The 26,474-nt window shown below is 45.4% G+C and overlaps 2 protein-coding genes and 2 non-coding genes across 5 annotated transcripts in view; 3 read left to right on the forward strand and 1 right to left on the reverse strand.

The window, feature by feature from the left end:
• Positions 1-26,474, reverse strand: part of GTF2F2 (general transcription factor IIF subunit 2) — a 162,798-nt gene that overhangs the window by 61,652 nt on the left and 74,672 nt on the right. The window contains exons 8-9 of one of the 2 annotated variants that reach the window (XM_065743962.1): positions 22,189-22,332; positions 16,784-16,933 (exon numbers count right to left, since the gene is read on the reverse strand). In XM_065743962.1, the coding sequence (XP_065600034.1) occupies positions 16,814-16,933; positions 22,189-22,332 (264 nt within the window). In that variant the 3' untranslated portion in view covers positions 16,784-16,813. Of the gene's footprint in view, positions 1-16,783; positions 16,934-22,152; positions 22,333-26,474 lie in introns of those variants that run through there. The other variant, XM_065743961.1, reaches the window with a different exon arrangement.
• On the forward strand, positions 6,332-10,228 carry TPT1 (tumor protein, translationally-controlled 1). The gene is made up of 6 exons (XM_065743963.1): positions 6,332-6,440; positions 6,696-6,769; positions 6,993-7,183; positions 7,980-8,085; positions 8,525-8,641; positions 9,998-10,228. The coding sequence occupies exons 1-6, from the start codon at positions 6,413-6,415 to the stop codon at positions 9,998-10,000; spliced, it is 519 nt and encodes a 172-aa protein (XP_065600035.1). The 5' UTR covers positions 6,332-6,412; the 3' UTR covers positions 10,001-10,228.
• LOC136053379 (small nucleolar RNA SNORA31) lies at positions 9,812-9,941 on the forward strand. The gene has a single exon (XR_010622640.1). It is a non-coding gene; the product is annotated as a small nucleolar RNA SNORA31 (small nucleolar RNA).
• Positions 10,655-10,790, forward strand: LOC136053380 (small nucleolar RNA SNORA31). Its single transcript, XR_010622641.1, has one exon. It is a non-coding gene; the product is annotated as a small nucleolar RNA SNORA31 (small nucleolar RNA).

Consider the following 26,474-nt stretch of genomic DNA (forward strand, 5'->3'; position numbering starts at 1 on the left):
TTCCTTCCTGATCCTCCTAAACGCACTGCAAAACACATCACTTCTCTGGGAAACGATTGTTTGGACAGCCTTCATTTAGCCTCCCATCCAGTGCTCCCTCCCAATGGTTTTAGCACCCCTGGACATGTTTCTCAGCTTTGGAGGTGTTTGCTGTTTGCTGACTGGCAGAGGTGGGATCAGGCCCTCAACCTTCTCGTTGTAAAGGAGGCTACTTCCTCCTTTACTTTCCCATTTCGTTGGCTTCAAATGCACTGCAACAACTGGCAGCGTCACAGTTAATGAACAATGGGCTCGTTAAGTGGACCTGGGTTTGCCTCCAAGTTTTGGCCGACCTCTCTTATCCTTATGAGGAGTTTACTGTGGGAGTGCCAGGAAAGTCAGAGCTTTAATTTCATCTGATAGTACCAGTGAAAAGCTGATTATTATTCTGTAAAGTTCTCAGGGCAGAAGTTTCAGAGGTGAAAGCAGAAAAAGATTTTTGTCACAATCCTAACAACTCCTCATCCCAAACCAAGGGTCTAAGCTCACACCTTCAAATATTAGGTTAGGAATGGTGATGGTAAAATGTTTCACGTGCACTAACGCTTAAGCTGCTGCTGCATGAGGTTGAGCTGAATTTTTAGAGCAGCTGACCCTCAGCAGTGTACATTTTGCCCCATGCTGTTACACCAGTGCTGAGTAAATACAGAGATGTAGGCTCAAACGTAGCTCACGGGCTTGTTCTGTTGATTCTAGTTGATTGCGGCCTGTTGAGGAGTCGAAGGTGACAAGACATAGCTGGAGTCATGAGAATGTTTCTGCTTCAAAATCTTCTGAAACACACCCTGAAAGTTTGCCACCACTGAACTCCACACTTCCAGACAGAGATACTCTCTATCCCACTCCCCAGCTTACTTCATAGTTGAAGAGGCACTTCCAAACATAAACTTCAAAAGAGAACAGCCTTCGAAGGGCAGTCAGGAGCTCTGTGGGACAGGTAGAAATACCCAGGAAACGTTTTCTTTAAGAGCTGCATCTCAGCTCCCTCTGCCTGTGTTTTGAGCCCAGATTTGAGCGTTTGAACTTTTCCCCAAGTAGCACATGACAGAGCAAGTTTGTGCCAGCTTCCAAAACTGGCTACCAGAGACCTCTCCTGACCTGAGACAGGAGCCAGTGTGAGCAGTGTGACCTTACTGTGGGTTGCTTTATGCTAGCATATTAAAAGCTAAGCCTTTTGCTGTCTGCTGGACACTTCTGCAGTTACATTCACAGACTAATGCCTGAGTAACTGCAAGCAATGGAAAGAGGCATCAATACAGTCCTACAAAATAAGTGTGATCACAAGGATGAGCCGCACAAATGGAAGGGCTAGATTCAGAGCACAGCAAGATCTGAACGCCTCAAGAAGCTTCTACCACCTTCTATTCTGTGACTTACTTAGCCATCCATCTCATCTGTCACTCAAAAGCCCAGCCCTTTTTCATACCTCTCCTTGGGGATTAACCTTTCGAGTCTTGGACATGCAAGGCCAAATGCCACACTGTGAGAACATGGCAGTGCTCTGAAGGCTGAATTCCCACATCAGCACCACTGAAGTATTTTATCACAGCAGCAGTCACATTCTTGTTATTCTTGAATAACTCTGATCTTACTTCTATTTCTGTTTCCCTGCCTGTGGAAATATGTAATACTCTGTCCCAACTATGTGAACAAATGGAAAATCTGTTGTTTTTTCTTTTTTTCATTCTTTCAGCATTTCTCACATGAAGCATGTGAGTGCAGGCTTTGGATGAAAGCCAAGCACTGACCACCAGCAGGGGAATCCAAGGGAGCAGATAATAATGCAGATTAGCAAAAAGAAAAACAGCCCTCATTACCAAGGCACTGCTCTGAAGTGCCTGGCTGCAACTTGCCCCTTTCCTTGCCACAGAGGAGCTCTTCCCAGCTGGAAAGCAGAGCAGTTCTGGTCCTCCATGGGCTGACCATGGCTCCTCCGGACACTGCCTGCACGCTGTACCCTGCACAGTCTCACTGTGGCTCTGCAACCCCTGCTGCAGCCAAAACCTACTGCTCAGATTCCCTGTGAGATGTTAAGCACAAAACCATTCATGAATGGTAAGGAAATGCACTGACAAGAGAACACGAATAATTTACATACATTTGATGTTCAGCATACTGCATCTGTTGTGTGGTTTCCGTATTCATGCTGCTCCTGGTGGAGAATCTTTTGCTTTGTGCTGTTAGACCATATGCATTTCTTTGTTGCCTCCCAGCTCTGTGTTGTGCTGCTGCCCACTCTATTGAGCTTTTCTGAACTGAAGGACAGCATAACCTTTTAGGAAAGCAAAACAAAGCAGAACATACAAGCCCCTGTGTGCGTCATGGCCACAGTGATTTTCTTTCACAGCAGAAAAATATGTATGCTCAGCTTTAGATGCTTGTATACATCTTCCCTACCTCCCAACTTTGCTTGCTTATACACATGAAAATGTGTATGGATTGAAGCATGCATGTAGGGCAGGATGTCCCTGTTGGGAAATGTGCTGTCATTTAATGCCTGTTAGCCACAGGTAAAGGAGTGTGGGACTAGATGGCATTACGGATCAACTCAGAAGTAGCACGGGCAGAGGTGGCCTGTGGCTGCCCAAAGAACTGTCAGGGCTGGGCATGATTTCCTAGCCTGGCTGAAACAAGGCTACCTGACCTGGCAGTACCTCTCCAATCCTTTGCTTACCCAGGGATATCTGACACAGCCTTGGCTGGGTGCTTGGCCACAGTAACGAAGCAGTAAGGAAGCTGATGGCAGCTGATGTGAGGGCTTTACTTGCTCCTTCAAATGTCAGAACGAGGTCAGAACTATGAGACAGCAAAATCAGCCAACAAGAAACCCTCAGGACTGCTGCTGATATGATTAGCATAGCTGGGAGTCAGTGAGGCAGAGCAGGCACAAGGCCTGCCTCTCCTCTGCGCAGCCCCACAGCTCACCAAGGTTTATCTCCAGCCTCAGAGTTGGCCACAGTCAGCTCCTCAGTGTGCTCACAGCCTTCTGCTCCTCACCCTTCCCTGAAATGTCTCCTCTAAGCCTGCATGTGATTGCTAAGTTAATAAAGAGAATTCAAGACTACAAGCGAACTTGCCAAACTTTGTATCCTGAAAAATCTACAGATCCATGCAGAGGAAGGTATATTTTTGTATGTGTGACCACTATGCCTACAGCAGCTGCTCTTTGCTGCTTATTTGTGATGGTGGAATCCTGCAGAGTACAGTTGGGTGATGTCTGTGTGCTCCCTGCCCTGCTCTGCACAGCACAGCCATCCCAGGTCAGACCAGCCCCTTGCCTCAGACAGCATCCTACAGCAGACACATGAAGGCAAAGAAGGGTACAGCAACTATACAGGAGCCTTTCAGCATTATATTCCCCAGCCTTCAGCAGCCCTTAGCAGAAGGGCTTCTTCCCAAAGCCAGGAATGCTTAATAGCCCTTTCTGCATTTTTTCCATGACTCTAATTGCTTTTGCAATAGTCTCAACTTTTGGCATCCGCAGCACCCTGGAGCAATCAGTCCCACAGTACAACTATATGTGCTGTGTTAAAGGAGCCTTCCTTTGTCTGTTCTAAACCTGTCACGTCATAGTCCCTGTGAAGCGGGGAATGATGGACCTTTTGTTGCTTTCTCAATGCCACTTTTAATTTCAAAGACCTCGTTGTACCCACCACTCCAGATACTCCTTCTTAACCTAGTGTGTCCAGTTCAAGTTAATTACTTGACTCGTTGCCTTTCTTCTTGGTACTGTTGCTATTTTTATCACACCTGTTTTGATAGACTTCCATGGCCCAATGGTAGAACCAAGCAGCAGGGAACGTGCTGGTTCATCCTGTGTGAAAGTGCTGCAACTAATACAGCAGTTTTTCAGATAGACAGGGAAAGCACGAAGCTGTGTGTCTAAATAGAATGAGGCTGGCTGAGCTTCGTCAGGATCTGAGTGTCAGACAGAAACCTAAACTCACTTTTGTACAGGTTATGATCCAGCCTGTACCTACAGCACTCACAAGGGAGTGGGAGGACCCAGACCCTAGCTCCTTCCCTGGTCAATCTTTGTGCTCTAGAGGAGACTGCAAATTGCCATCATCAGGAGATTTCATAAACAAGGTAGATACACATCTCTCCAGTGATTTTAAAAATAAGGCAGACAAACATCTTCCCAGAGTGATGCATGTCTAACTAATCCCCCTGAAGCAAAGAGACTAACTATTGGTCCTCTTTCAAGGCCCTTTCCTACCCTAATCTTAAGGTGCCTAAGGTCATTAGCCACTTCAGAGGTAAACAGACCGGTCCTTATTACAACACATTTGCGGAGGACAATTTGCAAAGAGCTTCCATCAACATTCTCAATTTCATAATGTCTCCGTACCTTTCTAAAACCCTATAACCTAGAACAATCCCAAATCTCTCAGAAGCTGGTTGATACCTCCTTACCCTTGGACATATCCTTTGTCATTCAGATCTCTTTGATTTTTGCAGAAGGGGGGAATCGAGTAGACACAAAATCCTTATCAGGTAATTATAAATAAAAAACCTGTCTTGGGATCTGGCATGGAAAAGAATAATAGCTTTGTTGTTGCAGCTGACAAACATTATGAACTCAAGTTACTGGATTTCAGCATAAGAAACTGCTTTCCAAAATGCAGTCTTTTAGTTTTCTTGCCTGCTTTTCTCTTCAATATCTTAAAGTGATGCTTTGTATAACTTTTTAGGAGACCAAGAAGTTGATCTAACGTCTTGCTTATAATAGCACTCATACTCCTGCCACTCACCTGAAGTATCTGCAGCAAGGTTTGCTTTATAGGACTAAATGAGTGTGCTCCTCATTTATTACCTGATAACAAATTTGGTGCTGGAATTTTAGGAATAACACCATAATGAGTTGTGTGCTCTGACAATTATTTTTTCAATTGACAAATCCTCCTAGAGCTCACAGCTCATCACAAGGATCTGTAAATGCATGCAACAAGGAATTAAAATGGTAGTACTTACTTTCAAACTTCAAAGGTGTTCATGGCAGAGTTGGATGGATCTGATCTAGTGTCTTATTTGGTGGTTGGCAATCCAAACCCACAGCAGAAAGGTTGGAACTATATGATCTTGGAGGTCTCTTCCAAACCAAGCCATTCTATGGTATGATTCTATCTCATTAAATCACAACTGAAGGATTTTAACAAGAAGGAATTAGCCCCTCCAGTGGTTAACAACTCACTAGATCTCTCATCCCACGGGGATACTGGTCATCTGGAGAGAATGCTATTTGTGTGCGGTATCCATCAGTCCAGGAGCCCAGACTGGCTGTCCCGGGTCCTGCCGTCCTGCCTGCCTGCCATCCACCAGCTCCTGCCCCGCCATCTAGCGGAATTTTGCCGTATATCACTGAAGGCGCTGAAGAAGTAGGAAGTCTTATATCTGGTGTGGGCAGTCTTGCTTCAGTCTTCCCAGCGGGGCTCACCAACCGAGGGCACAATTCAGCTCGGCTTCTCTGCGAAGGCAGAGTGGTTATGTGGCCTGGAACAAAAAGCTGTTCAAATTTGGAATGGTTTCTCCAGATGGAAGTTATGACCTGGGATGAAACTGCAGGGTGAGTAGCTAATAAGGTGTGTGAGATGGAGCTGTGAGGTTACACAAGATTAATCACAGTGGCAGCTTTCTTCTCTCACAATTGAACCAGTCAGGTGTGCAGTGGTTCTGGTTTTGTGCATGAATTTGTAAATCTGCTGCTCTGCTTTAAGAGCAACCAAAGAGATTTTAATGCTCCCTTTTCCTTCAGTTTCGCACGGAAGAAGCCCCTTCTGCCACGTAGCTCCAATCTGAGTCAAAGGACTGTACAGACATTGCATTTAAATAGGACTAAAGTACAGAATCATGTCAGGGTTAAAGCTTCGGGCACTGCAGAATGCTTCTGCTCTGTGCATTTCCATACAGCCACATCTTGCCACGCAGGGCAACGAGCACACTGCTCTCTGGCAGTGTCCCTTCTCCAAACCCTCTTGTCCGTTCCAAAGAGGGACATGAGGTACTATTTGTATTCCAGTTGTGTAACCACTGGCATAGCCAAAGCTGGAGTCAGTACTCCAGGAGGGGTATGAGCAGCACTGAACAGATAACATCAGCACTCACATTCCAGCCTTGTGCTGGCTCCTCCGCCCTCACGTCCCATTGATCCCCACAGGGCGCCCAGCGCTCTCCCGCCCAACGGCCGCGCGGGGGCGCTGTGCGGGGAGGCGAGGAGCGCGAAGTGCGCATGCGCGCGCAGTGACGCACGGGGCCCGCCCGCTATATGAGCTCCGCCCGGCGCTGACTCGGCCCTTTCCGCCTCGCTCCCGCCCGCTCTCGGGTCGCTGCGCAGAGAGCCGCGCCGCCGCTCCCGCCGCCCCGCGCCGCCGCCATGATCATCTACCGGGACTGCATCAGCCGTAAGGGCGGCGGCGAAAGGGGGGGGTGCTGTGGCCGGGAGGGAGGAGGCGCGCGGGCAACGGGGGGTTGAGGCCTGAGCCGGGAGCGGGGCCCGGCCGTGCCGCGCATGCGCACTGCGGCCGCGGCGAAGAGTGGGGGGGGGAGGGAGGGGGAGGGAATGCGGCGGAGCTGTGTGTGTTGGGGGGGGGGGGGCCGGGCTCGGTATGGCGGTGTCTGACGCGGCGTTGGGCGCCTGTGTCTGCGTGTCCCTGCAGAGGACGAGATGTTCTCGGACATCTACAAGATCCGCGAGGTGGCGAACGGCCTGTGCCTGGAAGTGGAGGGGAAGGTGAGTAAGAGACGCCCGGCCCGGGGGTGGGGGCGAGGGGGATGGGGGTGGGATGCGGTGGGGTCGTCGTGGGGAGTAGGAGGGGGTGGGATTGGGGAGAGCCGTGCGTGGGGAACGTGGCTCTGAGGTCGTGCCCTGCGGTCAGGTCGTACGGAGGTGTGTAAGAGCAGTAGTGCCGAGCTGATCGCAGAGCCTTGAAGTTTTTTGATGTCTCTAAATCTAGATGGTCACCAGGACAGAGGGTCAAATTGATGACTCTCTAATTGGTGGCAATGCCTCTGCTGAAGGTCCTGAGGGAGATGGGACAGAAGCCACGGTGATAACCGGTGTCGATATAGTGATAAACCACCACCTTCAGGAAACCAGCTTCACAAAAGAGTCATACAAGAAGTACATCAAGGACTACATGAAAGCGTGAGTACTGCTGGGCTTCCTCCTCGTGTGGGACTGAGGTTCCCAGGTTACTGAAGCATTGAAGAAATATGCTCTAGCATAGCATCAGAGCTTGCATATGCTAATTGTGATGGAGGCACCAAACTGGCTGTGAAATTCAGTGATGAACAGCAAAACGAAAGCTTTAAAGCATTGATAATGGAATAGCTGTGCTTATCTTGGCTGAGGTGCTCAAGGCCAGGTTGCACGGGGCCCTGCGTGGCCTGATCTGGTGCTTGGCAGCCCTGCCCACAGCAGAGTTTGGAACTGCGTGGGCTTTAAGGTCCCTCCTGACCCGGTGTGTTCTGTGTTTCTGAGACCAGATCGTGTGCTTCAGAGGCTGTTTGCTACCTTGCTGTTTTATTGGTTCTTTTCCACCAAACTTTTGTGTGGGAGGAGGAGGGTGGTGAAGGAAAGCTTTCTGAACCTGGTTGTTCAAATGTCTGAAACTGGGGGAAATGGAGCTGTTTGTTTCCAAGGGGTGGATTCTGTTGCTCAAAGTTAAGTGGGTTAGTGTCAAAGGTGAAAACAGTTCTTCTGTGATACTGATGGATAGTGCTCTTGTTGCTGTGGGAATGGCTTGCTAATTTGTCTAGCACAAACCTACAGGTAAACTTGAGTGGCAGGCATCGTTAATTCACCAGCATTCATGGAGGGGTGGGAGTGGGAAATGCAACATGATCAAACTGTGGCTGCTGGTAGCTTTTTCCTATGATGCTTCCACACAGTGAGGTGAGTAGAACATGTTCTCAAAATGTGTTTTTTATTTTCTTTCCAGAATCAAAGCCAGACTTGAGGAACACAAGCCGGAGAGAGTAAAGCCTTTTATGACAGGGGCTGCAGAACAAATCAAACACATCCTTGCCAACTTCAAAAACTACCAGGTTAGCTGCGTTTCTTCTTAACATTGTTTCAGTAATACAAGCTGAGATTGTTTCTGCTGAACGAGCCTGATGTGTTTAATGAATTTCTGTTGTAAAGACATCTGACTGGGACCCCCCCCGAGGGTATTAGGGGCCTTGAGAGTCAGGGGAAGAAGAAATGCCTGAAAGACTTCTAGGTGTTTGGGGAGCTCGTTGCAGCTTGAAGTACTGTGATAAGTGCAAATGTAGATAACAGGAGCTGGAGTTAGAGATACTAGAGGTGAATTGTTTTGGCCCTTTCTTTGTCTTACTTTGCAGTTCAGTGTGGTAATATGTACTGAAATGGACAGCTTGCAGGAAGCAAAACTCCTGCAGGGAGATGTGGAGATGTTATGGATTTCTTGTGTGCTACCTCCTGGGAGTAGCTCACCGAGTGGCTCAGTAATGTGTTTCTCTGAAGTTCTTTGTAGGAGAGAACATGAATCCAGATGGTATGGTGGCTCTCCTGGATTTCCGTGAGGATGGTGTGACCCCCTATATGATTTTCTTTAAGGATGGCTTAGAGATTGAGAAATGTGTAAGTACTGACCTGGATGGGGTGGATGTGCTTAAATACATCAGTAGCTCTTTCCCTGCATTGATGGTTCTATCTCTGTTAAAAGCTGGAAGGTAACTGCCACTTTAAAAACTGGGTTTACACAAGTGCAGTCCGATTGCTGCTTTGTATTATGTAAAGTGGCTGAGACTTCCATTGCCCTATTGAGTCACACTAAAAGGGGTTGTGGCTTCACTGCTCTGATTCATAGTGACGTAGTGAATAAGAAATGCAGGAAGAATTGCCTTAGTGAGGTGTGTGTAGATGGTAATGGTTTGGGCTGTGAAAGGCAGTGTCCTCTGTAACAGAGTTGTGTGGGCTAAGGTTGGAAAGCTGTACTTATGTTCACTCTTTCACTTAAGCTGCCCTTATTTAGTTATGCAAGAACTGTGTAAATATTGCCCTGAATATGGGAACCTTGTTCTGTCTGAGCCCAAGCAGTTCCTGTGATCTGCTTTAATTAGTCTGAGTTTGAATGTGGTGGTGATGGGACTGTACTTAGATCCCAACACTTGCATATTTGGGGTTATTCTGGGACCCGTATGACTCACTGGGGACCAGCATTGTCGGATCACCAGTTGCTTTCCCCAGTCATTCTGGACTTTAAGAGCCTGTTTATAGCCATTTGTATGTATCAGTAAAGCCTCTTGCAGTCTTGCTGGTATTCAAGTCATGTAAAAATGAGCCAACTTCCAGCACAGCACAATAGCCCAGCTGGTGAAACTTCACTGCTGTCTGTCTTTCACCCTGAAGCTGGAGTAAGCTGGAAGAACCTCTTGGCAGAAGCCTGCGTGCATCTTTTTTATGTGGGCAGACCTTTGGGAGGTGCAGTCAAGATAACCCATCTACTTTCAAGATCACAGAATCCTTAGAGTTGGAAGGGACCTCTGAGGACCACCTCCTTCAACTCCCCTGTGATGAACAGGGAAGATATGGGGTGAAGGAACAGTAGCAGGGCATCCCAGAGCTGGTGGGCAAGATGATACAGTTTCTTGGTATAGCACTTATAAGAGACATGGAACACACATTGTGAATTCAGTTATGCAGTACTTGAGAGGGAATCTGAGGCTCGGTGTGTCAAGCAGAACGGATGCAAGGTGAGCGTTTGGTCTGGCTCCATCAACAGTTGCTCTGTCTGATCACAAAAATGCTCAGCATCCTCTGATAGACCACGAGCAAATGTCCTGTTGCTCTCTGGTTTGCACTGAGATGCAAAAATAACTTCCTGGCGCTTTCTGCCTGCCTGCTTGTGGCAGTTCGGATTGAATTAGGGAGCACAAAGCATGTTACAGAAAGGTAATGGTGGCCTTGAACTAACACTTGCTACTCTTGTTACAGTAACAAATCAAACTATGGGTTTGGATCACCTGTCTTCATAGCTGGCTGCTGTTTCTTCTTCATCAGTATACCACCAGGAATCGGCAATGTCTAACAACTGGACTGATATCATCTTGAGCTTTATTCACTTTATTTTGACCCTGATATGGAGTGGAGGCATTGTTTTAAAAAAGGAAAAGAAAAAACCATCTGTCATGTAGGTTGTCTATAATAAAAACTCATTGAAACCCATCCTGGGGGATGCCTCTTGGTCTGGTGTGTTTCTTAGGGACACTAAGAGGTTGCAGCAGGATTGTTGTCCAAGCACTTGGTGCCATCTGTAGCACAGCGTGGTCCTGGCATGTGACAAACTTGATGCAGTTTCTCCCTGTGGTATTGGAGTGTGGAAGCATGCTGAGGTGAATAAGGCAAAGCCCAAGAAATACCATTGTTGTGAAGTGGACCTTCTGTCTTTCATGATTGTATAGAGACTTCTATCTCAGGAAGAGACATCAAAAGTAATAAGCAGCACAATGGAGTATGTGCTGCTAAAGCTGAATGCTGGCTGAGCTGCTGTTTCAGCCTGGGATACTTGACTTTGTCCTCAGCTGTAGTAGTGGGATTGTGGTGGGGAAGGAGTGACACTGACAGGTTATCTGGTGTCTGCCTTATGGGGAACAGCATCTGTTTGACAGACCTGGAGCAAACACCCATTGCTTTTCTGGTTCTTGTTGAGATGCAACAGTAATGGGTTCCTTGCGCTTTCCACCTGCCTGTCCCTGTGGCAGTCTGGATTGAATAAAGGAGCACAAACACCTTTGTAGGGCCTCAGCAAGGAACAGGTCTTTGGTACTTTGGCTGCCTTGTGCCAGGTTTCTGCAGGAGTCAGATAGATGGGTCGAGGTGGGAGGGGTGAGATTAAATAGTGTCTGATGTGAGCAGAGTGTGCTCTGAGCTGTTATCTCAGAGGTGCCTGTTTTCAATACCCTGCTTCAATTCTGTGGGAGCTTAATTTATGTAAGGTTTCCCAAAGCTAAAAAGTCACTGCAGGCAGAGCAATGTAAATTAATGCTCTTCTGCTCTCGAAGGGGCTGACATGGGGACAGGAATAACCAAAATCTGAGGGAACCAACTGTGAGCTGTGTCCTCACTCCTTGCAGAGGATTTCTTTGACCTGGCTGGATGGGGATGTGGTCTTACCTTTCCCATTGTACCTTGGCCAATGTGTTCCTTAAAGGTTGAGAAGACATGAACTCAGCAGAGTGAGTTCAGGCAGGGCACTGCTCTCCCCCAGTCCAGCTGCAGTCTTAAGCCACATGGCTCTTCTGTATGGCAGAGTCTGATCAGAAATCTCCCTTCTGCTGCAACACTGTGTCTTTGGTTAGGGTCTGCTGTAGAAAAGCATCAGTTCAGAGGCTGTTGGGATGCTGGATGTTGCTCTTTCTAGCAGGCTGGAGAAATGTTGGTTGCACCACTCTTCCAAAACGTTCACTGCTGCCTTTGGGCTCAGAAGTGAGCAGGCAAGTTGTGTTGCAATGTGGTTTCCAGGTGCGGGGCATTCCGGAGGGTAAATGCTTTGTGGTATGGTGGTGCTGTGGCCCTTAAGTGTAAGTGGGAGCCGATGTTGACCCTGTGTAACCATTTCCTCCTTGTTACTCTTGCCCTCCTCCCATGCAGCTGCCTGCTCTCTATTTCAAGCAGCTGTTATCTGCAGCTGAAAAGTTCAAGTGATTTAGTAAGGCAGGGGTTTGCACTCATGTAGTGCTGCAGCTTTGGAGCTACTGCGCTGATTATAACCCCCAGTCACAACAAAATACCAGGACGTGCACCAAGCTGAAGGACAGCATAAAAACATAACAAAACACTGGGCTCGTTCCTTGGGAAACAGCTCTCGTGCAGGGAAGGTTTGCCCAGCTTCTCTCCCCTCTTTTAAGTCAGCTTGGCTTGAGTGGCTCAGGAGAAAACTTCACATCCCCAGCTCAGGTTTCAGCCCTGCAGCTGACTGCTCCTACACCAGCCAGGAGCCAACTGGCAGCACAGTGCTGACAGCTTATAAAAAGAAGAAAAAAAACAACCCAGCACCAATACCCTCTTCCCTTAGTTTCATACTTCTGTGCTTAACCACGTGGTGGGTTGGGCTGGAAGAGGAGAGCACTGTGCTGGTTGCATCCTTGGCTTTTTGCCCTCTGCCTGCCTCTGCAGCTTTGCCACCCTCCTTGCTCACTGGAGCTCGGTGCAAATCCACTTTCTTTTTATTCTATTGCTCCCTTAAGGCATCTCTCTGTCCCATGCATGGTGCAGCCAAGTGCTTGGGAAACCCCATCTCAAACCTGACCGTGAAAGCCCAGGTGCTGCAGCAGCTGCTTCCTTCCCCTGAGCAAGTCGCTGTTGCTGAGCTGGGTCAGGCTGGCGTGGTGCAGCCCTTGCAGTGCTTTCAGCAGCAGCCACCTAGGGAGGATGCTTTTACTGAACAGCAGTACCATCTGCATCAGGACACCTCAGCTTCTGGCACTGCTGCTGACTGCCTCCCTCTGTTCCCATTGACCTGTTCAGCTCCAGCTCCACATCCCTGGGATGCGTTTACAATTGCAAACTGGGATTTCATCCTCCACCAGCTGGCAAGGAAGTGCTGGCGTTGCCACGAGCCTGCAGCAGGAGAGCAGCCGTTAAATGCTGCTTTCATTCAGCTCAAGGAGAAATGTCTCAGCTGGGGAGAAAGAAAACTAGCCAAGCCTGAAAGTCCTTGGCGTAAACAGCCCCACATTGCCAGGGCACAGGCTTGCCGATCGGTGCTCCTGCTCTGCTGGGCTCATTTTTCCCCTGGTAGTGGGGCTGAAGCTGCTTTCACCTCTCCAAATCCACATGATTTTTTAAGCTTCTGCAGGGAAGCCAGCTGTCCACGGGTAGGGTGGTGGAGCGAGGTCAGCTGCGTGGGAAAATGGTAGGAGGTGCAAACTTCGCGGGTCTCGTCTGCCCCAGCAGCAGTATTACCACTCCTGGCACAAGAGCTGGGTACCGTGTCCCACCAGGGACCACAGCTCTGGACTCATGTGGGCTTTTGGTGCCATAGGTTGCTCTCAAAGATAACTGATCTGCAAGTTTCCAGTGAGAGCAACCCACCACCCGGAGCAGCCCCCCCGGGGTTTGGTGAGTCCCCATCACTGGAGGTATTCAGGAGTTACTAGTTACCTCAGTGCTTTGTAGGTGCTGAAAGCCTTCCTTTCCTCTTGGAAATGTCCCCATGTAAATGCCACTGTAAAGACCGAGCCTTCAGAAGATAACTGGATCAGGAGTGAAAAAGAAATAGTCATTCATTTCAAGATAGAAAAGCCAAACTAAGCAATGGGAAATTCTGGACACTCGTGAGCCAAAGGTGTCAGTGACTGCAGGTGACACTGAGCACCGTTTCAGCCAACTGTCCACAAGTTACCCACCCAAAATGCTACAAAGTTGGAGATCGGGGGGGGTCTGGCTAACGGGCAGAGGGGCACCTTTCCCTCACTGAGCAATGAAGCTCACATTTCTGCATTGAATGCTTGGGATTGAAAGCAGAGCTCTCATAAACACGGGATCAACAAGTGTTGCTCCCCAGCAACAAAGCAGCACCGATCTTTTCTGCTCAGGTGACATTTCTGCATGCTGCTTTCTGCTCCCGTGGCTCCTGCTGCACCTGCCTGGCTGGATGCTCAGAGCCACAACCCCACAGTGGCCACCAAAATACTGAGAGGGCAGCAGCAGGGCCAGGCTGCAGGAACAGCCAGGCTTCCCCAGGTCCTGCTCAAGGCCTCCCCCTCCCCACGTCACAGTCTCCAGTCCCTCATTTCTTCAGCCCTTTCCTGCCCGTGGATAGCAGCGTTTTTGCAGCATTCTGTCATGGTTACCTTGCATCTACCATCTGGGTACACACAGCAGCAAAGCTATTTTGGTGCACAAACCATCACTGGTGGCAAGTTCTTGTATTAAAGCTGTCAAACACCACGTTAACTCCTGGGGAGAGACTGCTTGCTGAGTCAATTCCAGCATTAAAGCATGGGCTAAAGCTTTCTCAACACCTTCCCACTCCAAAGCTGCTTAGCAGAGTGCAGCTGCTGGTGTCTCAGCATCACGATGCCTCACGTGTTTGTTATGCATGTGGCCCATGGGACCACACGGTGACCAGCACAGCATCCAGCACTGAGGAGCTGCTTCCCAGCATCACCAGACCTGGCCTCGCTACAGCAGCTCACATCTGGTGCTGCAGATCACCGAGTACAAAACTGCTGATGACTCAAAGTGCTGGGCAATAGGGACGAGTAATGTTTAGAATGTAGATGCACTTTCCATTTCATTTAATGCATTTTGCACATTAATACGTCTGCTGGTGCCTGTGGGACCTGCTCCTTTTGACAAGTAATATTGAGGAGCATCTGCACTAGCAGCAAGTGGAGGCAGCAGCATGTGGGAAGGACCATCGGGGAACCAGCGCTCATTGCTGCTGTGAGTTCATGGTTTAAATCAATCAAAACGTGGGGGCTGGGGAACCAGGCACAAACGCCTACAAGCCACCTCCTCTCCTTCTGCAGATGGCAGTCCTGCTAGCAGCACCCACCTTGGGTCTCACTGCAGAACAAGCAGAGCAGAACTGGGGAATGCTGCAAGACTGGATGAGCTCAGCGGTCTTTTCCAACCTTACTGATTCTCAAAGTCAAACAAGGCACATTGGCTTTCCTGCTCTTGTTACTCTCTGGCTGAAAACTCTGCCAGTTTATGTGCTCTCCATGTTTTTAATGATAGCTATGAAAATGTTTTTGGTAAAAAAAAGAACCATAAAATCCATAATAAACTGTGTGCCCTGCACATTTTCTGTTTCTCCTAAGTAGAGCCTGCTTCCCCTGTCTAAAGGCCTTCTGTAGACCAATAAAACACTTCTGCTCAGATCTTCTGGCGTTTCACACTGACTGATCATGCCCCTGTCAGCTGAAGGCTGTGAAGCAGTCAGCTCCCATAAATCCTCAAATACAAGCTGACCCCCAGATACTCTCCACCTCAGCTAATCCTGCTAGAGAGCCCACTAGAGATAATCCATTCCCTCTGAAATGGAGCAGTCATTTTCACTTCTGTCACTGAATTACATCACTAAACCAGAGTTGCGTGGCATTCCCTGGCATGGTTTTAGAAGACCACAGGAGGGTTTGTCACGATCTTAGCTGATCAAATGGGGTACAAATGCAACTAAGGAGCCCAGCTTGCAGCAAGCAAGTGTTCCCATCCTACATGGCTAAATCAGTCTTCAGTGGACTTGAACAGCGCGAGGAAGACAGCAGCACATGCTGGATCTGGCTATTCCTGGGAAGCAAACAACACAGCAAGCAAAGAACTGGCTTCCTGAGCTCCTGTCAGCATCTCCAAATAGCTCCCGCAGCAGTCAGCAAGCTGGGTCCTGCTCATAAAAGCTGGGGAGATAGGAGGATTGGCAGGATTTATAAGAGCACACACAGCTACAGAACATGATGGGCGTTTTGAAAAGCCTTGGCTGTCCACCTGCTAGGGACTGGGCAGGCTGTGCTGCAGGAGGCTCAGCACCAGCAGGAAGCACATCTGTACAGAGGAGTTTACACAAACAATTGAAAAACACAATCTGAGCAAAACTGAAAGGCATGACATGCATAGAGGGTCACTTGTTTTACAAACCTCCTAAGTCACTCGATCCTCGTCCTAAGCTTTCATTGCTTGGATGTGCACCAGTAACGGAATGTTTGCTTTTAAAATAGGTCATTTATTTCATTACTCTGTGCATTTACAGACACACTAGGAAGTTCTTTTCCAATCTGTTTTCTTTGCTCTGTTTTTTAACACACAAGATCTGGAAGTATAATTAGGTGGCCCTGTGCCATCTCCCTCCCCAAGAACGATGCTGAACACACAACCCTACTACGTGCATTTCAAAAAGGGGGGGAACAGAGACACAGACACCTTAAGAAATCTTCCTCAAGCACCAGGGAACCCTGTTGAAAAGCCACCAATAAAAACGTTTGTTTTAAAAAACCTTCACACACTATCTAAATCACGACATGCCTTCACTCAGTAAGACAGGTCACTGCTTGGTACAAACTAAAATGATGCTTTTCTTGGTATGCTTAAACATAAAACATAGGTAACTTAGGTAATTTTAAAAACCAAAAAAAAGCAAAAGATAAATCTGTTCCTCGATGAACATAGCAGAAAGTTCTCTTTATCACCCAGAAGGGACTGTCATCTTTCCCCCAGACCTGCATATCTAATAGCCATTGCTTTAGGTTCTCTAGCTGTGTTGATTTGTTCCCATGGAGTCTCAGGGCTGTGATGAGCACTACAGCTGTGGCTGTTCCTCCTCAAGCCTGATCCCCAAATGAGCACAGTGTCCGTGCATCAGTCACTACACAAGCACTGTGCAGCTTTGTAGCCTTCCAGGTAAAGCCCTGAAGGATGACAGCAGAAGTGAGAGCATGAACCCGATTCTACTGGAATGCAAAAAAAAGGAAGTTACAGGTTTCTCTAGGACATGTCCTTCCAAGTCTTCGAAGAACCACAGTGCTACAAGGAAAAGCAAGTCAGAACTTAGAAGACTTCAAATAAAGATAAATCTAATCCAAGTTTATTCTATAAATATTTTTTGTTGTTGAAAGACAAACATTTATAGAAACTTAAAAGAAATATTCCTTTGAAAACACATGAAGCTACAGAAAATTACAAAGTATGGGTTGTTTTCATTTAAATTTAACCTTGCAGAATTATGCTGTGCTCAGTCCTGACTGCAAACCCATGACAGTCCCTCAGTGCAGTCCTCCACTGTTCTCTTTTGCTTCATGAACAGTCTCCTTAATCACTTTTGTCTTCTACTTGGTAATGTCTATATTCTGGCTTCAGCTCCCATGTGTTTTTGTGGGTCCCCTTCACGTTGTAGATGCCTATTTCTCTTAGAATTTCTTTCAAGTATATCTGAAAGGAAACAAGATAACAAATTATAAGGACAGGCAACTGCCGCAGTTCTTACACAATGTCCCATCATCCACCAAATCCCGTTGACTTTGCTAACACGAACAATAGAGAAGATGAGGGGCAATGGATGCAAGCTGCATGAGGAGAGGTTTCATTGTGATATAATAGCTTAAAAGTGGAACAGTCAGCTATTGGGACAATCTCCCCAGGGACGTGGTACAGTGCCACCGCTGGAGGTTTTCAAGATACGACAGGAGCAGGTGCTCAGTGATCTCGCCCAGGCTTCCCAGGGAAGGACCTGCTCATATTTCAAGTCCTCTTCCAATCAGTGACCCTAAAAATGGGACACTTGGAAAATCAAATGGCTGAGATATACCCAACGTACCCGAAGTGTCAGACACGCAGTCGGTCTCAAAATCTGTGCACGGCTACGTTTCCTGCTAAGTGACAAAGGCGTGGGGGTGCTGCTTTGCTTTCTGCTTCAGAAGCTTGCTGCCATGCCAGACGTTAATGGGGCAGATGGCAGATCTGCGTGAGGAGCGCTCCCGGAGCTGACTGTCACTCGACTCCATCACTGCAGTCCCCAGGACTCACTCCTGGCTCTTGCTCCCCATGCAGTTGCATCAACGCTACTGTCCTGATGAAGTAAGGCACTGTAAAAGCCTATTTCAGGCCTTTGGCTTTTTTCAGCTCCAACTGCACTCTGAATACACGTGTCTGTCTTTCTTTGCACGGCTCCCGGTGGCCTTCGCTGTGAAATTCACGCAGCTTGCCATAATGTGGCCACTGTTCCTTTTGTTAAGTTGCAGTTGTCACTGCAGTTGTCAGCGACCTTCCTGCTGGAGTTTCACAAGCCAGGCTAAAACCTTCTGGCTTACAGTAGGGGAATCAGCTTCCTTACATTAGGATTTTCAGGATCTTTAAACCCGCTGTCTTATTCTGATCCCACCAAAGCCTCAAGCTGTTGGTTATCTGCTGCTTTGTAAAGCTTTAAGCATTTTATTTCTGCCTTGTTTTCAGATGAGTGTTGGGTAAGTGCCAGATTATTCCCTAATATATTCAAATATTAGGACTAGGCATGGAAATTAGGAAAAAAAAAAAGGCAAAGCTATCATAGCCAGTAGTACAAACTTACATAAGACAGCTCACAGATATCGCCCTCCTTTACTCCTTATAATAAACATCAGTAATTTGTTGCATTTTTTAAAGAGCCATTTGCTGCTTGTTTGTTTAAATATTAATCAGCGCTGACTTTGGAGGATCACCATGGCAACTGCAGGCCACAGTTTAAGAATCTCCACGTGAAATTCACAATTGCTTCAGTCCGAACACTTCAATCCTCAATGGTCAGGTACACGGATCAGGAGCTATGGGAATGCTCACGTTCTGCTGTTACACTAAGTGAAAATATCAACATCCTGCCAGTCATAAATGGCAAATATTTGTTGATGAGACTAAAGAAGATCTCTTCACAGAATCATAGAATTGCTAAAGTTGGAAGAGACCACTAAGATTGCCCAGTCCAACCATCAGCCCATCCTCACCACGACCCATATTCCTCAGTGCCACACCCACACGGTTCCTCAGCACCTCCGGGGAACCTTCCTTACTCTCTATTGCCAAATGGAAAAACTGGGAAGTGAAAATTATTTGCAGTCACTAAAAATGAAGGTTTCTTTTTGAGAGAGCTTGTTAATTGTTACTCTCTCTCCAGTTACACCGAAAAACTTAGAGAGCCCAAAATACCCCAATCCCACACTAATAATGATACCTCGCTGAAGGCTCCTGTAGCAAAAACGATCCTTAGAAAGGCACCCCAAAGCAATGAGAGTGCTTAAAAGATCACTTTGTCCGCGTTATAAAGACCCCCACCACACCAGGCTGCAGGCACCAACTACTTCCTCAGGGTCTGTTCTTTGGCTGAGGCAGTGATGCCCTGCGAAGTGGCTGCTCCCTGCAAGGATGACTTCCTCCAGTCTTGGGGCATGCACGACGCAAAGCCCAGCAGGTGGCAGCAGGAGATCGCTGTGAGGCTCCTAATGCACCTTCCCGATGCAACCAGATGTAGAGATGCTGTCACTATTCGACAGTCAGGTCCCTAAGACAAATCTGCTCAATAAAACAGCAGCGAAAGTGCACGCACTATTGTGCAATGCCTTTTTTACAAGGTGATCAGAGCAGGAGGAAAAGCTGTTTATATGTGAGTGCGTGTAGATGTGTATGCCTGCACATCCACTGCTTTGTTTGCTATCATTGTGTACGCGTGTGAGTTAGCTTTGGTAGTGTCACCAGCAGACACTTCAATAGATGGCAGCGTGGGTGGGAGAAATACGCTCAGATTCACAGTTAAATTCCATCGTGTGGACAGATTCCTGAGAATTAAATACAGAATGCACCCCGTCACAGGAAGCACAGCAAGATCCAGTTACTGAGCTGAAAGACCCAACCTGCAGCATGGGAGCCAGGTCCCAGGGTGGAAATGGGGAGAAGCACACCACGGTGAGCTACCTGCTGCTCGTTTGTGGCACTGCCTTTGGGTGACGTTTTTATGATGTGGTTCACAGAATCAATCACAGAATCATAAAGGTTGGAAACACCTTTAACATCTTCCAGACCAACTGCCAGCCTGCTGCCACCGTGCCCACTAAGCCACATCACTAAGTGCCACACCCACGTGCTTCTTGAAAACCTACCTCCTACCTCTCACCTAGAACTGCCTGCTTTGTGCCTTCGTACCATCCACACACTTAACAGAGGGTTACTTTGAATTTCAGCCTGCTTTCAGACCCAGTTCCCCAGGCACTGCCACTTCCACCTCAAACTTCCTAGACTTCCACGAATTTCAGTTAGGCAGAAAACTAAAATGGAACAAAATTCACCCAATGTGATCGGTGAGATCACAGTTCTGCCACAAGTAAGGGCAGCTCAAGCCTGCAGTGACTGAGGGTTGAAACTACCTGCCTTCTTTGCTCTGAGTGGAGGAATTAAAAGCAGAGAAACGTTTTTGAAAAGCTGAAAGAGGTATTCACTTCAGAGCTCTGAAAGACCTTGTGAAACTTCAACAAAAAGGAAGGAATAAAACTGAGCCAGAATTAGCATAATCATTACTTATAGCTGAAATGTAGGAAAAAACTGTAACCAACATACACTTCTGACCAGACCGCTGCTTCCATTCCTGCATGGCTCCAACTGCTCCAACTATCTGACTGCTCACACAAAAAGCACATCTTCTTCTCAGCTGTTAAGCCCAAATGTAGAACTGCAGCAATACTTCTAGGGAGCATTCAGTATTTAAGTGTGGGTAGGTAACAATAGATTTGCCTAATACTGCAAATTGATGCTTTGAATTAGAAAGAAAACCAAATCAAACCAGGCTTCTCTAAATCACTCGCTTTGTGATTTCGCAATCTCCAAATAAAGATGGCAGCAACTTCCTGGGCAAGATGCAATACATTCTGCAGCAAAGCTTCCATTTATTATTTACATTTATGGCTGCATAAGAAAAAATACCCTCATTTATGTATTACTTTCCTGGCAGAGACTTTGATTCTCTTGGACAAGTATATTTTAAGTATTATTAGCTGAAGATGTAGGCACCCAGGACTTCAGTTCAACAAGAGCTGCAGCAACCGTAACATTTTTTCCTCAATTCTGAAAATAACCTCAACATTTAGAAATCAGAGGAGAAATTACACACCCAGAAAATCTTAGACACTATGACAGAAAATGAAGCAGTGAACATTCAGCAGAGATTAATTAACAGCCAACCTCTGTGCAGCATGTGTGTGCCTATTCAACCTGTTGGCATTAACGTTTTTTTTTTAGGAGGTCTCACTGCTCTGTGAACAATAGGGTCGCAGTGACCACGGGGAACAGATACCTAATTTTCAGAAAAGAAATAAAGTTTCACACCAGAGGTTGAAGTCCTCAGCATTAGAGAACCCTGCACACAGAGTGAAAACTGGCTGAGCAGCGGGAGATGTTGGATAGTGCTCTTAAATGAAAATGAATGCCATCAATAACTCCTGACAGAAGTTTTTAAAGGGAACACGGTTGGGAAATTACCACAGCTTTCGTTATGAATTTATCAGCATATTGGCCATCCAGTGAAAGAAGAAAGGCAACAGGAAGAGGGTTTGTTTCAGCTGAGCATCTGAGCGTGAGGATGCTGTAAGGGCACAAACACCTAAGGCAAAAGTCCACCTGGGAATTAACAAGAAACCCTAATTCTCACAGTTTTAAACTGAGACTGAACAATCCACCTGGGGGAAAGCTGGCAACACCAGCTGCTATGAACACTGCTCAATGGGAGCCACTGACCAATAAAAGAGGGACAGTTTCAAATTAGAAACCAGGAGCATGAGCGGGGGTTTAGAGCATGATGGTGGGCGAGGTTAAGGTAGTATAAATCATAGGAGAACACACTTTATTAGTCCTACCAAATAATCTGTAGATAAAAACAGAACGCAGCTTCTGCAAACACAATTTTACTGTGCTGGAACTTTACCTCCTCTGTGTGCTCATTTGCAATAAAGCCAGGAGACAGAAGGAGGCAAAAGCATCAGCTATACAATTTCCTGACCTGCCATCCCATTTCCTCAAGAACTACACTAGCATTTGGTTAGCAAGCAACAATCACCCATTTTGTCTGTTCCAGTCTCCCCTCACTGTATTCTCGTCTATAAGAAGAGGGGAGGAAGGGAAAGAACTGTGAAGTTTATGTTGATAAAGGAGCTGGCAAACTCTGACAATTAGCACAATCATCATGTGAGTGTACACCTTCATGCTTATCTTGTTTGTGTATCAAAAGAAATCTTAAAAAAAAAACCAAACTCAAATAACAGCCTCAAACTCTCTCCACTCTAAGATTTCTTCTATTTGTAAAGGAAATCAAGAGCTTTTGCAGGTGTTGACATAATGCTCAGACTCCTCACATGAAATTCTCAGATAAATAGCATTCATGGAAGACACCAGAGAATTACAGAATTTGGTTTCTAGTATCAAAGAGAACCTAAATAAGCAAGAGTTACTCAAACCACCTCTGTCAAGAAAAAGTTTACTCACTGCAATCTTTTGTATCCTACACAGTTCAGTAAGAGTGATCTTAAAAGCTGGTGATTTCCATTTGTTGTAAACAAAACACTCAGATCTGTTTCAAATGCATATAGTGTACACTAAACTATTTTCTGGATATGGAAAACAAACATAACATTGACTACTGAAAATGCTTATATTAGAAGACTGCTAGTACATACCACTGGCTGTTTGGTTATGTCCACTAGGTCTTTAATGTTGTAATACTGATGTTTCTCAAAGGCTGAAAACAGCATGTCCAATACTTGTTGTTTATCAGCTCGAGCCCGTTTTCCATCTTCTTTCTTTTTCTTTTCATATTCAATCTATTAATGAGATACAAAACATGTTTTAAATACATTCATATGGAAAATCACATGATTCTCTGCACTGAATATTAAGACATAAAAAACCTCTATATAATAATAAAACACTGCTCAATGACTCAGTGCTTTTTATCTGAAAAGTTTTATTTTGAGCACTCAAATATTCTTTCATGAACATAAACTAAGTGTTATGCCCTTGCACAATAAGCTTTTCAGATATGTACCTCTGCTTAAAAAAAAAAAAAAGCAAAACACCAGAAACAGAGCCTGCATGTTGTGCCCAAACCTGAAGGGAGAATTAATATTAGTACAAGCATCCAAACTGAGCTAGTATTTTTGTTCCACCTCTGTTGATATAATAAACAGCCTCCAAATTGTTGTGCTCATGAAAATCCACAGACCAACACAGCTGCACCCTGACCACAATCACCTGCTCACGGCATGCTTAGCTGGTCCTTAGACATTGCCCCATCTGTTTCAGAAATAGCACTCGAGATGACCACTCCACCAACAGAAAAATAGAATTGTGAGTTAACATGAACAAACTTACTGCTGTCCAAAAAGAAAGCCCTAAGCAAGTATAGGCCTTCGTTATCATATAGCATCCTATTGCAGGATGTATACTGAAAATGTTTAACTGTTACAGTCTATGCAAGTTGGGCATGTATTTTTGCAGAAACTTTTATCGCTACCAACACTAAAAGTGCTTTCTGCATTTCATCAGCTTCGTCAACAGAAGCAAGCCATGTGCAAATCAGCACCAAACCCACAACAGTCACCACTGAGGACCAAAAGCAAAATCTGCCCGTACATTACCCCTGTCCACCCTCAAAAAACATCCTCAACAGCAAGAAACTATCAAACTCCTCAGAATGGACAAATGCATTCCAGAATGTAACACATTTTGCATATCAGCAGGTGCTTTCAAGCAAACTCCATAGATAGATGCAAACCAGCATGACACAGCAAAACAGACTTGGGCAAAGTCTGGACAAAGACTAGGTTGCCTGTGGGATAATTTCATACAAGAGTCATCCCATCTCTGATGTCTCAAACCTGAATCTGAAGGAAGAAGTTCAGAGAAGAAGCCTAGAGATGAAAATTCACAGTAGTACTGGAGACTGAAGATAGTATTTTTGATGGGAGATGTTAGTTTTATGGCACATTTTATCTTTCCTGTACTTTATTGCAAGCTAACTCACTTCCTTCTTTCTGAGTGATAACAGGCCATCTCTTGATATCTACCTCAAAGAAGCTAAAGCCTGTTACTACCTTTGCCCTTGCTCCCAGGTCCTTGGCGAGCCACCTTTCCTTTTCAAATTCTGAAATAGACTTCACTGCTAAATTGGATGTACAGCAATTGCTTCCAATCCGTAATTTGAAGGTTGTTCCTTCTGCTAAAAACCTGAAGGTAGGCTTAGGCATTCAAATACTTGACTGCTTTTCCAAGTACATGTTAGTACTATAAAAGATATGGCCTCTTTGCTCTAATTCAATTAATTTTCATCCACTAATACATTTTGGTGCAATTACTTGAGTCTCCATGTTTCATAAAAAAGACAGCCCTACAAAACAGTAATAGCTTTGTAATCACAGAATTGAAGGGATTGGAAGGGACCTCTGGAGATCAGCGAGCCCAACCCCCTGCCAAAGCAGCTCCCTAGACCAGGTATGATAGTAAACTGTAGCAATGTCATCTTGGCTGCTGTGATCTGTAAGTGGACTGCTATGTTACAGAAACTAGACTAGAACATAAATGTAGGACATTGCTCTTGTTATAAATAACAGTTTGTCAAATCATTTGCTTCTTCCAGCAGAATAATCATTAAGGTTATCTATTGACCTTGGAAAGATTTTAATTGTAAGCTCTGGAAATTCCACTGTGGATTCAATTTCTTTTTTCTCTCAAAACAGCCTCAGAGTACTTCAAAACTACCAACCCAAAATACAGCCAGGATCCATTAATATAACAGAAAATAACTACATGGTTTATAAAATGACAATGTTCTTCTGGCTGTATGGCTGAATTCTTTTCCAGGGATGTAAACTGACTAGTTAGAAGATTATATCTCCATCTACAAGAACAATTTTGGTTTCTATTTTCTAATATCATTTGTATTTGAAAACTTTGCTTTGCTTTGTAAGCTGGAGAGAGCCAATGGGTAGAGACAATACCACGTTACACCAGGTTTTAAGAAGAAAATGAGTAAACAGCAACCCAAATATTACCAAAAATCAGCAAATCTAGTTGTGTACAGCGGATATTTTTTGTTCCTTGATTGAAAATTGTTCCAGATTTGTTCCCCTTTGGAAGTTCATCGTCAAGCACAGGAATTGTCCTGGGGATTTATTCTGTTTCCTTCCACACAGAAGGAAAGAAGGAACTGCACGTTTATTGAGTCCTCTTCAGAGATCAAGCTTTCTTGAGCCTGACTTTTCAGTCTTCTTTGTTTGAAAGATTCATAACATTTCTATTTTTCCTGTGCAGCTGCTGATCAAATCATGGCTGGTATCAGTTAACAACACTCCACTGTGTTGTCCATTTAAGACAATGGCATATGCCAACATCACTAACATTCTGAATGCACGCACAGTAACTTATTACAAGAGGAAGAGATGGCTTATCCAACCTTAAATCAGTTGCCAGAAAAGCTTCTGATATGTCAGATGTCAACTCCAGAGAGATGGTATGAGGGATAAAGGCATTCTTATTTTCAAAACTTGACTGAGTTCTGGTTTCCTGTACACATTTGAGGTCATTTTTCAGTGTGAAGATCTCAATATTTGGTTTTGGGTATAGTAACTTCTCTCGGACTTAGAAGTACAACAGCTGAAAGATGTGGTGTGAAAGATTACAGACTGCATGGCTCTGCTACAGGAGCAGCTATTATGTCTGCTCTTCCCAACCCTTCAGAGATTTTCTACCTCCCCAGAAACAAAAAAAAAGGAACACGAAGAATAAACACAGAAGCAAGCTGCAACCTCCTCAAGTAGGAAGGTCAAGCTGAAGTGATGGGAGAAAACAAGCTCATCTTTTTCTGTTTTCTGGCTTGTTTTTAAGCACCAAGAAGGACAGCCAGGCACTGAGGTTATTCATCCTGTGCAAGCCAGGGCTAGAGGAATAATGGGTAAACAATATGGAGCGATAAGGGAAGATACTGTGACTTTCAATTCAATCTCTACATATAATGAAAACAAAATCACAGTACTATCTGTGCCTTTTCAAATGAAGTACAGTGAAAGTATGCTTAGCTGGCAACTAGCTACAACTCTCTCCATGTGGAGAAAATAAAACACATTAATTTTAAAATGGATGCTTCCTACATAAAGGAAAAAAAGTAACAATAAGGAAATTCTCAAAACTGCCTTTACTGATGCTAGGTTTCTGACAGGACTATTTCATGACTAGGTATTAAATCCTAATTATATGAATAAAAGTCTCCTACAGAATAACATGAAGTGGTATTTTAAACTGAAGAACAGTCTGCTTTTGCTGTAGATTGTACTGCTCAGCATTCTTCTTTCTCCATTATTTCTGTGACTCAGCAACTCTTCCCCAGTAGGAGTTTCTGTTTTATAGCCTCCAGATTATCCAAAGCAAACCAAATAGAAGTGTTTGCTTTCCCATTTAAAATAAAAAGTGAATATTCTAAAATATTCTAAAAGCCTTCAGTTGTTAATGTATAAAACCAACTCACATACAAAACTGATTACCAAAGTCTCCCTTTGCTGATAGCAAGTTACTTACAACTGGTGTCTCAGCTGCCAGTGTTTTAATTAGCAACACTAGCATTTACCTCCAGCTTCAGAAACAGCCACCACTGTTGTTTAGAAACACTGAGCACATTGTAAAGTGTATTTAAAAGAAAACCACATTGTTTCAGCTGCCATTTTCTTCTTTTGTCTTCTGAATACACTGTTTATAGCAAGTTACAATGCATTCTTCCATTTTTTTTCCCCTTCTGTTTTCTTTGCTAACAGGACTTTTAATGCAGTAAGACTTAAAACACTTTCTGAGAGCCATATTACAGAATATATGCACGCTGGAAACTAATTAGATTTATTTAAAACTCTGTAGTTTTCAAATTTAAAGAGCACTGAAGTATGATTTGATTTCAAGGACAGATCATTTTAGAACAAGC

Source organism: Cyrtonyx montezumae, unplaced genomic scaffold (genome assembly GCF_038088225.1).
Source record: "Cyrtonyx montezumae isolate F1298 unplaced genomic scaffold, pur_monq_1.0 scaffold_3, whole genome shotgun sequence".
Classification (NCBI taxonomy): Eukaryota; Metazoa; Chordata; class Aves; order Galliformes; family Odontophoridae; genus Cyrtonyx; species Cyrtonyx montezumae.